At 37.4% G+C, this 11945-nt stretch overlaps 1 protein-coding gene across 1 annotated transcript; it reads left to right on the forward strand.

Annotated features, from left to right (window-relative positions):
• The first annotated feature begins 479 nt into the window (after positions 1–479).
• C5H3orf85 (chromosome 5 C3orf85 homolog) lies at positions 480–11635 on the forward strand. Its single transcript, XM_074072378.1, has 3 exons — positions 480–528; positions 10026–10159; positions 11546–11635. The coding sequence occupies exons 1-3, from the start codon at positions 480–482 to the stop codon at positions 11633–11635; spliced, it is 273 nt and encodes a 90-aa protein (XP_073928479.1).
• The last annotated feature ends 310 nt before the right edge of the window (positions 11636–11945 follow it).

Here is an 11945-nt window from a genome sequence, read left to right on the forward strand (position 1 = left end):
GTGAATATTCTTGTACAAGTTTTTTGGTGAATGTAAGTTTTAATACCTCTGAGGTGAATGCCTAGTAATACAATTGCTGGGCAGAACATAATTGCGATTTTTAAATAATTGCCAAACTATTTTCCACAGCAACTGCCCTATTTTACATTCCCACTGGCAGTGTATGAGCAGTCTGGATTTTCCATCTTTTTCTATATTACATTAGTCTGTGTGGATGGTAACATTAGTAGATAAATAAATTGCTCATGTAAGTACAGCCTATAAAACGTCAGTTCAAAAAGTCCAAAGGGTAAAAAGGCTGGAGGTATATGTATATATAAAAAAAAGCCACCTCAAGAAACAGCCTCTCCCTGACTTGTTCAGCTAGGCTTTCAGGTATAAAACAAATACTTTGTATTCCTGAAAAAATATCTGATATACCTAAAGCTTTGTCTGAGCTAAATTAAAATAAATAAATATTTTCTTCCTAAAACAGGATCATGGCCTGTAAAATGCTTCTAGTAGCCCTGTGTTCGACATTGCTCATAGGTAAGAGCTTATTTCTTTTTTATTTATCATGTCTTTTGCAACTATCAGGTTAATGACTTTTAAAAAATTTTTTAAAGAAATAAGCAAATAAACTGTTCCATAGACCTGCTGGAAAGCATTGAGAGAACCAAGTGATTGTGTCATGCTGCGGTTTTTGAACAGGTTAACCTTAACTGTGAGTGTGTGATTGTTTTATTCCTAATTATGTATTAAACTATTAACTTGTTCCTCTTTCTAAATAATTGACTTAATTGCTGCCTCCAAAGAAATGTGCTGGTGTCGTTGAACAAAGAAAAATTTTAAATATCTTTTAGCAACTGTAATACTCACATAGTGCCACAATAAGGAGACCTCAAAGTATTAAGGAGAATGAATTCATTAACCTTCTCTCAGCTTTAGCTCAAAGAAGTGCTGCATAAAGGCAGATCAAGGAAGGTACAGAGGCCAGGTGATTTGCTGCCAAATTGACCCATTAATTCTGTGGCTTATATCAGAAATGAACTGAGAGGTCATTTGTTTTCCTTATAAAAAAACTGAAAATACTTACAAAGGTATAAATTGTTTTCACTGTTAAGCCTCTACAACTTGTAAATATTTCTGAAAAAGATACTTTGATCAAAATAAATTTCTGCTGTTATAAGCTTGAGACCTATGTAAAACAAGTATATTTTGTTTGAAGTCTCCCCAGAGACAAACAGAAAAGCTATATGTATATGTATATGTGTGTAATTATCCTTTAATTCCTAAGCACAGTAATAATTTATTTTTCCTGGAACTGGGGTTTAAACTCAGGACTTTAACTCTACTACTTGAGCCACACCTCCATTACTCTGGTTATTTGGAGATGAGATCTCTCAAACTATTTGCCTGGGCAAATGGCCTTGAAACACCATCTAGATCTCAGATTTTCAAAGTAACTAGGATTACAGGTGTGAACCACTGGCACTCTGCAGAAATAATTTTAAGAAAGAGTTTTAATCACCAACATTGCACTTTGCCTTTGGGTCATTTTTAATATCATATATCATTTAGAAATGTTTAGCAAAGTTATCATTAGGTACTTATCACTGAGACATTTACAGTCCAAATCTCCAGATGAAGAAGGTAAGGAAGGCTTAGTGTAAGTGAGTATTTAAGGAAACACTATAAATTCAGTCAAGGGCTGGCTGTGCCCTCAATGCAATGCTTTACCTTAACTGCTTAACACACTTGAGATGAGATGGGGTAATGGAAGATGATGCAAGGCTAAAACACTGCTCTGGTCCATGTCACCAATGAGTGCTGCCAGTTCAATAGTGTCTGACAAAGGAAAATGGTTCTGCAAAATTTCTTAAGAAACCTAAAATAATAAGTTGGGTGTGGTGTTTCCGGTCTATAATCCCCACACTTGGGAGGCAGAAGCAACGGGATTACTGAATTAACCTTTCTCAAATCAAAAAATCAAAAGCAGGGCCCGGGTGATGGGGGCATGGCTCGAGTGGTAGAATAATTACCTAGCAAGCATAAGGCTCTGAATTCAATCCCACAAACCAACAAAAAGAAAGAAAGAGAGAGAGAGGAAGGAAGGAAGGAAAAAGAAGGAAAGAAGTTTAAATTAACTTCAATTCTCATGATCACTCTAAAAATAGGTGTTAGGTCTCCCATCTTCTTACCAAGAGGAAACTGAGTTCTTAGAGAAGTGACATGCCCAAGCTCCACTGTTAGTGGTGGATGCTGCATCCACTTCCAAATTCTTTGTCTAGGAACTTCTGATGACAAAACTCTTCTTCATGCTACAGAATCTGTCCCATTCAACACTGCAGTTCCAGAATCATAGGCATGTGGGTGCAGGCAAGACCTCCTCCTGAAGAAGAAGTAGAGTCAGTATTGTAGCCATTGTAGCCATTGGTTTCTTCCAAAAGACAGCAGATGTTAAGGACCCGTGCAACCTTATTTGACAAAGTAGAGCAGCACCACCACCCACCCAAGAATGCTCCATCACAGCTCCTAGCTGTAGTCATGGTAAACAGTGGTGCCAAGCTCAACATGATCTATCTCAATACAGCATGTATTAAAAATCAAAGACAGAGGAACTATGGAAAATAAATATGTTTGTATTTCACTCATAAGCCAATCCTATACACTGCTGAGAATTTAGCTGAGGCAGATGTGTAGCACATACCTGGAATTCCTTCACTCAGGAGGCTAAAGCAGGAGGACTGAGTTTGAGACCAGTCTTGGCTACATAGCAAGACCCTGACTTAAAACACAAAACAAAGTAAAGCAATTAAAAACAACAGCAACAAAAAAAGAATTAAGCCGATGTTTTTGGTTGCTTCTAATTTGGATATTTTTAAAAGATAGCTTTTATTGTCATTCTGCTAAAATAAAAACTAGATTCCTTTTTCTTCAGCAATCATGTTCTTCTTTGATTTGACAGTTGGAGTTGACTCTCACATGAAGTGATTTGGGGAGTTCATGGCTATATCATTGACCTGAGAGCAGATCTATCCATAAAGTGCAAGTATCTCTTCTGGTTTTAGGCAGGGAGAAATATAAACTGTTTCTTCTTACATTTCCACCTCTTGTTTCTCACTCCCCAGTTAGTGACTGAGGCCCGTCTGTCTTGAAGGACTTTTTATTTTTGCCTTGTTTTTTGACAAAAGCTTTTAAGCTCACAATTTCTTCTCCATGACCCTGTCAGCACCTTTAATCGCTGTCTGCCTTCTTCTCAGCCATAAGAGTGACTCTTTTTCATTCATCCTCTCGCCCTTCAATTCCTTAAAGTCTGTGTTTTCTGATATAATTTTGGCTCATTTTGTTAGATTTTATTCTTACTTTTACCTACTCACTTGGATTTAAAATTGAAAGATATTCTTAACAAAGAATATAGTAAGAACAAATGGAAAATAATGTTATCACTTTGGACTAGATCCATTGAGTATTGCAGATGGTGCAGAAAATCTATTCTCTTTCCCATGTGGCACCATTCAAAGTCCTGGTTCTTGAGATAAGGATCCCATGAACACACCCAGCTAGTCATCCAGAAAGAGTCCCAGTTGCATTGCATAAAATGGTACTTTTCGTGTGTTACAGATTTCTCTGTCCACAAAACTAAAAATTAAATGAAAGCCCTGCCACCTCCAGAAATATATCCAAAGAATTTATGTAGCATATGTGCATACTGTATTGTGTTAAGAGCAAGTTAAAACAGATTTCAGTTGCCCTCAAGTGATGCTCGTTCATGTTTTCTTTTCAAAACACTCAGCACATAAGCAATTCTAAGGTTAATAAAGCAGAAGTTCCTCAGTTAAAAGTCAGCTATGAAGTATTCTATTAACAAATTATTGACAAATACTTGAATAGATCAGAATAAGAGAGCTGGTTTCCCAATTCAACCCCCCTTTTTGTTTTTATCTACCCTCATCGGCCTGTTTAGTTCTCTTCTCTGCTGTTTCTTTTTCCCACTCCTTCCTTTGATTTCTTTTCTTGACTTTTCTCCTTTTTTTTTCTTTTTTGGAGACATGGTCTTCCCATGTAGCCCAGGCTGGCCTCAAACCCCAGGTCCTTCTCCCTTAGCCTCCCGAATACTAGAATTGCAGAGTGTATCATCATACCCAGTTAGTATCTAGTCTCTCTCTTCTCTCTCTCTCTGTTCTCTTGAACATGGTACTAAATACAACTGTTCTGTTTTCTACCATGAAGTTTTGAGTCAGCAACCAAAGTTAAGAATGAGAAGACCACAAAGCTGTTTCATTATTTTTTAAGAAAAATACTTAGCAAAGAGCATTCAAGTCTAAGAGAATAATAGCCTAAACATCAGCATTGTAGTCTCTTTCAATATCATAAGATTTCTCCTCCAGTCACAGAAATTTTTGAAAATTTTACCATTTTGTCAGTACATTTGTATCTCGTTTCCCCATCATCTTCTTTTATACTTAATTCCTAGGGACCATTTACAATTTATTTTAATACTTAATTTATCTAAGTACATATTTTCCTAGGCATTTACTTCATCTTTTTTCTTTAGTTACATAGACATGGTAAAAAGCAGGTACAGATACTCAATCCAATAAAAACAGCCAACAGAAGCAGGGTATGGAATTGCATGTCTACAATTCTTGCTTTATAATTACAGTTGAGGCAGGAAGACTGTAGGTTTTGAGGGCAGCCTGGGCTACGTAGTGATACTCTTTCTCAAAAAAAAAAAAAGAAAGAAAGAAAGAAAAAGAAAACCAGCAAATAGTATTATTCTTTAGATATTTATACTGAGTGCCAAGTGCTTTATCTTCAGGATCCCATACATCAGATTATTTTTTATCTTAAGGGGAAACACAGTGCTTATTCTCCATCTCTATCACCAAGTATCAAGTAACCCCACAAGGGTCAGTATCACCCAGCCCCTAAGGGAAGTAGCTAATGGAGGAGCTAGCCTGTGGATCCTCCAGTTATTTCATGTCTCTGCACTCACTAAATCCCATTTCATTTATTTCAAACACATACAGATATTGACGGTTACAAAAGGCAAGGAATTCACAGTTGCGGCTGTCCATTGATGACAAGCTCCTGCTGTTTGAAATACTCTGGTCTGTGCCCTATTTCCCCTGTTTCTTAGTAAGGCCTGGAGAAACCAGATCAGACTGTTGGATTCTCTGAGCTACAATCCATTGTAATAAAAACAATCCTGTTTGGTTTTTTTTTTTTTTTTTTTCTGGTTTTGACCAAGTTGAAAAATAACCCAAAGATGATTATGGAAAGTAAACTATTTCCTTTATGACTGAGAAAGACTAATTTGGAAGCTATAGCTCAGTATAAGTACATAATGGGCTTTGTGTTGAACCCCAGAATTTGGCAAATTTATTATCTGTTTTTGGGTTTCAGACCCAGAACAGAAAGTGTCCCATGAGTTCGCTCACACTGAAGAGGAACAAGGAAGAGTTGAGCTGACATGCCAAGTTCAAGTGCATGGATTTGCCAATTGAATGGAAACTACCTTTCCAGGGGCAGAGTGCACAAAGGACAAAGAGTGTTACTCTAAATGTGCTCCCTCAACATGGAGGGAAACAGAAATCTGCTCCAGACCCTGTTCTTTTAGTTCTATATCTTAAGTTTCACATTTGGCTTTCTGATCTTTTTAAACTATAGATTACAGACACAAATATCACTACCATGGGCTCTAGCATATTACATATACTATTCAATCATTTCTCCACCACTAATTGGAAGACTCTTTCCACCTTTCCAGAGTGATGGTAAAATATGGAGTCTTACCATTCCACTAGTGCTGGTTCCATGACTCCCACTTTGTTCAACAGGCATTCATTTGTGCATAATGTGAATTCATTTTTATTTGTTTATTTGTTTTGCTTTCACTATTCAGTAGCTCTATTTGTATGTGTATGCATGCGTGTGTGTGTGTGTGTGTGTGTGTGTGTGGTTTTTTGAGACAGGTTCTAGCTATGCAGCTCAGTCCTCTGCCTCAGCCTCTTGAGTTCTGGGATTATGGATGTGTGCTACTGTGCCCAACCTAGATAAGCCTATTTTAATGTTTTTCACTTATTTCTGCTTGTGGGAACCATGACCACTTGGGCATATTTCATATGCTTCTACTAACATAACACCTGCAGAAAAATTAGCTTTTGTTTACTTACCTATTTCTAGTTCAAAATATATGAGTTGGAAAAAAATCTAAGGGAACATGTAACTCATCCTCATTTGACAGAATAGAAAGGAAGGTGCAGGAATAAAAAGTGGCACTGTGATAGGTTGTCACCAGCAGGGCCAGGGAAACACTGGATCTCTGATCCTCTTGGACTTGTGTAGGGACAGCTGAATTACTCCATACCCTGTCTGCCTTATTTCTCCTGTGTAGAATTTTCTGCAGAGGATATTTGAGAAATGTTTACATAGTACATTGAGAGATTCTATTAAAACTGAATAATACAGGATGAAAAAAGGAGGATATGCAGGAAGCTAGAAAGAAAGAAAGATATTGTATAGATTGTGATCATAAAGTTGGAAAAAGGTATTAACCTGGCAGATATTGACTTCATTAAGAAGAAAACACCTACTTAAAAGCCAACAAAGCAATAAACTCAGGGTTTAGTTTCAAGCACTGGCAGAGTGATACAGCCTCACAAATGCAAAACCCTGGTTTTGCTCTCACTAACTTTCAAGGTTGATCAGGCAAAATGAAAAAGGGAGGAGAAATTTCTGAAGCAGAAAGGATAATAGCATGTCCTTCTATATTACTTAGATTTTATTTCCAGCCCTGCCGCTGACTTACTATGTGACCTTGAGTGAGTCATTTCATCCCTGTGTGTTAATTTTCTCATTTGTAATGTAAGATAATAAATACGACTTTCTACCTCTCTCGTGGTCATGTTATTATCACCATTAATTAATATTTATTGGATGCCTGCTGGTCTTATAATGCTGAGGTAGATTATTTGTCCTGGGCAGGGAGAGGAGACTGTATCCATAAAACATTTTCCATGAAAAAAAAGATAGAAGATTTACAAAAGCCAGAATTATTAGAGCTTAAAATAGCAATGATATATATTTTAAAGCCTGCTTTTCTGCCAAGATTTATGTAATAGCACTTTTCTCTCTTTGTGATTGTACCAGGATAATTATGGTACAAAATGTAGGTTTTACTTTTTAATGATTCTAAGTAACACTATGTAAAGCGATTACTGCAGTTTCTTCATCTTCCTGGAAGTTATATCCTAAGTGTCATTACTTAGAAATACTTACCATTTGTTGATGATATTGGATCAGCTTTGCACATCCACTAACATTGTTTTGAAAAACACCCTTTTTAACTGGATTATAACACATAAAATTTGTAACACTATGACTAACAACTTTTCTCAGAAAGAATAAAGAGGATTCTGAAAAGTCACCTATTAGAATCTCTCAGAGAAAACAAAAATTTCAGTACTGGTTTGCTCACACCAGGCAAATAAGTGAGGGTTTCTTTCAATTCTCTTCAGATCAGTCTCGTCCTCTCATGCCACTGTTACTCACATGGACAATTATCACTCATCGGGTAATTAGAAAAGCCCCAGACTTCTGTCTCTCACTGTCCTCTCTTCCTTTTCCCATCTGTCCTCCACACACTGAGGAAAGGACCTTTCAAAGTGAACTGTGAGTGGATAAATACAATGTGTTATAAACATGTGATATATTATTTGATATTAAAAAGGGATGAAATGCTGACACTTGGACAACATGGATGAGCCTTAAATACCTTTTGCTAACTGAAATAAAGCAGAAATATCCCTGAAGATAGAAAGGAGAATAGTTGTTTCCAGGGACTGGAGTAAAGAGTTATTGTTAGAAGGGTATAGAGTTTCTGTTTAGGATTATGAAATAGTTTTGGAAATGTTTATGCAACAATGGGAATGTACTTAATGCCACTGAATCATACCCTCAAAATGGTTTAAATGTTATATTATATATATTTTATATATTTTTATCTAATAAAAACATTTAAAAGTAAACCTGGAACTATCATTTTGCTGCTCAGAAATGGTCATTAAGTAGTTACAAAATAAAGTCCTTGCTCCTTGGTATGACAATAAAAATCCTTTAGGATCAAGTCAAGCTCTAACATTATCTCTGAGCATGTCTACACTGCAACCTCACCATCCAATCACATTGACCATGGGAGTGTTACTAAACTTACTCTAAACTGGCTATTCTGTTCCTTAGTACTCCAGCTCTTAGCCTGAAATTCATGCTCTTTGCTTTCACTGTCTTCCTCATAACTATTGAAAATATCCATTATAGCCCAGTTCAAAACCATTTTCTCTGTAGGGCTTCCATGCCAATATGAGAATTAATTATTCCCACTACGGATGATCTAATCTCAATGTCTTCCCCTAGTTATCCACAAAATCTTACTGTACTGTGGTCTCTAATGTTAGGATTGTTGGTTGCCTATCTTTACATGCATACAGTGATGATTAGCCAGGATTATTTTGATTTTTCCACGCAAGGACGATTATCAAAGCAGGGACTAGAATGAGGCAAGCGAGGGTCTTAGGGAATAAAATATGCATACCCACGAAAGTGATTCCTTTTTGGATTCTGTGCTTTGGAGGCCTCATTTGCCTCACTCTAGATCCAACCCTGGTGATTAGCAATTTACATTGACGTTAGTAAGTGCTTCTAATGCATTGTACTAGTTATCTAGTAATGTGTAACTGATTTTCCCAAACCTTAGCAGCTTAAAACAATAAGCATTTATTCCATCAGTTTCAGACTCAGAAATTTGGGAGTGACTTAACCTCATGTTTCTGGCTCAAGGTTTTGCAAAATGAACAATAAAGATGTCTGGGGAGGGGGAGAGGGTGTGTATGTGCACTCACTTGAAGGCTCAACTAGAGAAAAAACATCAAGTCCCAAGATGGCTCATGTAGATAGCTATTGGTGGAAAGCTTCACTTACTTGTCATTGGGCCTCTCCTTCAGGGCTTCTTGAGTGTCCTCAGAACATGCTATCTAACTTCTCTTAGAGCAAATGACCCAAATTGGGTAATACCTTAGCCACATAAATTCACACACTATCATTTCTGCCTATCCTATGACTACACAGGTCAGTCCTATTAAATGGAAAAGTGGACTACACAAGGATACAAATACCAGGAGGCAGTGATCTTTGGAAGCCTTCTTAGGGAACCATTTTCACAAAGATGGTGGTTGGATTGCATTAAATTTAACTAGATAGCACCAGGACGGTATCACTTCTGCCACCAGTCACTAATGTATTCTGAAGTTAATTGTTAGCATTTAAAAGTGTTCTATCTAGTCACCTCTCACCACTGCTTCCAGGTATAGGTCTTGTAGATTCTCAATACTACTCTTTTGTTCCCATCATTCCTTCAGCTGAAAGGAACAGTGTAGCCCCTTCTCCCATTCTGTTGCATCTGATCTTTCCCTCAAGGAGCAGGCTAAGCAACTTCCTTGATCATGAGCACAGCTATTTGTGCCATGGTCCCCTGACCCACATTAATGCCTTCCCCTACTCCCACAGAACAATCAAATCATGTGCTGCCTTGTTCTGTTGTGCACTGTGACCTTTGATCCCAACTAAACATAGAGCCATATTGAGGGATGGAGGCACGGCTCAAGTGATAGAGCACCTGCCTAGCAAGTGCAAAGCCCTAAGTCACTCTGTACCACCACCACAAAAAAAAAAAAAAGTAAGGGAACTGGAATTTTATTCTAGTTCTTCAGGCTCCATGGATGTACAAAAACTCTGAAATCCTTGTCCATCTACCACACAGCCCTGGTTCCCAGGTTGTCTGATATGTACATCAAACAGACTGGTGATAGTCAGTGGTGACAAAGAGCCAAGGAGTAGCCATTTTCCTCAGGGCTTAATTTTTCTAGAGGTGTTTTTCTTCAGGAACCCAGCCTCCCGAAGACTCCAGCTGCGTATTATTTAGAGGAACAAACGAGATGTAAACTATTGCCCTTAAAGATGCCATGCTCTTGGACTCTGAATTGCAGGAGCGTTGGGAGCACCATTTTTGTTGGAGGACCCAGCAAACCAGTTCCTACGTCTCAAAAGACATGTATATTTGCAAGATTATTGGGACCCAGATCACAGTCCGAATGGGTGGGGAACCACATTGGCTGATCAGGTATTTGTGTTTGAAACAAATGGTCCTTCACCACTTACCCTTTAAATTGTCATTGTATAAGCTGGTATTAAAATACCACTAGTCTAGCCTCAATTTTTCCTCTCTAGTTTCTCTGAGCTACACTATCTCTTTCTTCTCTGTAAAGTGAGCTTTGGCTTCATAAATGCCATCTCTTGATTAAAGACTAAACTCACATATCCTCCCCTTTCTGAAGTCTTCTTCTTTTCAAGGAGGCATTTGTCCTTCTTTCTTCCCTCCCCTTTTCAAACTATTCACATACTAATACCTCTCCAAATGTCACATTGGAATTTTTTGTTCCAACCTCTCTAATTAGAGAGGTAGAGGTAAGGTAATTACTCTTTGGAACTAGCAAAATAATTTTTATGTAGTCAAGAGTTAGTAAATTATTGCATGTTGGGTAGGTGGATAAATGGATAGTGGTCCCATTTTAGTTGACTTTCAGTAGTTGTTCAGTGACTAATTTTCCTCTGTGGTAATTGTCCAAGTCTTTAATGTCATTTCTTCATTTTCTTGCCTTTTTTTTTTTACCTTTTCCTATTCATTTGTAACCCACTCCAAGAGAATAAAGAAGAAACTTGCATTAGCCAGTTTTATTTCATGTTTATTTTTCTGAGAGAAGACATTGAAACACTAGACAAACAAAATTGTTAAATTACCTGAGGATTCCAATGACTTAGTATTTACCTCTGGAAAAAAGTTATGTAACAAATTACTTATTTAACTTCTTCACTTATTCATTCATTCTTTCTTTCCACATCTATCAGGCTCTTACTATCACCAGACATGAGGGCTGTACAAAGTCATAAACAATTGATGTCCTTATTTTCATGTAGCCTCAGTCCTGTCCTTACTCCACATGGCTGGGTTTTAACTGGTCTGCCAGGATCAGCTTGTTTCTGCTTAACATTTGCTGATGAAAACCACCAGCCTGAATAATGCATCTAGTTTTATGTCTGTTTTTCTCCAACAGGCATCATTTAAAGTATTAAAACAAGACATTTGTTTATTTGGCAAATTAAATAATTGCATAGGCTGGCAGACTGTGTCTTCTTTGTGGAATGCTGAATTTTTCAAGTACGCTCCTGTCTATAATTGTAGACCAATTCTGTAATCAACTGACAGATTCTGTAATGGGACAAGACTGCCCCATGGACATGGATTCATACTGTGGCCCCAAAAACATTGTGCACATTTGAGCAGCAGGATACAGATGACTAAATGTATGAAAATCAATCCCAATTCTACATACTTCTGCCATGATGCTTCTCCCAGTCTTTTAGGAATATCTGTGAGATAATCAGAGTGGACACTGCAGCATGTGTACTACATACTCAGAGATCACGACTTGTGTTTTTCTTGTTGCAGGCTCGTGAAACATGGACGTCTTTGAGAACAGCTGCACGCCATTATTTGAACATAGATACCTTCATCTTTGATATATTTACTGCCCAGTAAATGTGCTTTACTGGTTAAAGCAGGAGAACAAAGTTGATGGAGGTCAGCATGACAATGTGCCAAAACCATGGGCTTTGGAGAAACTGGGGCAAATCTGTGCCATTTGCTAGATTATTTATTATGTCTGCTGCATAGAGACGTTGAAAAGAGCAATTATGAAAACTTGTCTACAGACCTGGAATTACAGGTTCTCAATAAATTACTGCTCTTGAAATGAGTACTAAAATAAAAGTGGCAGTAATAATATTTATCAAAAATGGAGATTTTTATGAGAAAAGGGAAGCAAAACCAAAAAGTGGCATCACTAAAA

This window comes from Castor canadensis, chromosome 5 (genome assembly GCF_047511655.1).
Source record: "Castor canadensis chromosome 5, mCasCan1.hap1v2, whole genome shotgun sequence".
NCBI lineage: Eukaryota > Metazoa > Chordata > Mammalia > Rodentia > Castoridae > Castor > Castor canadensis.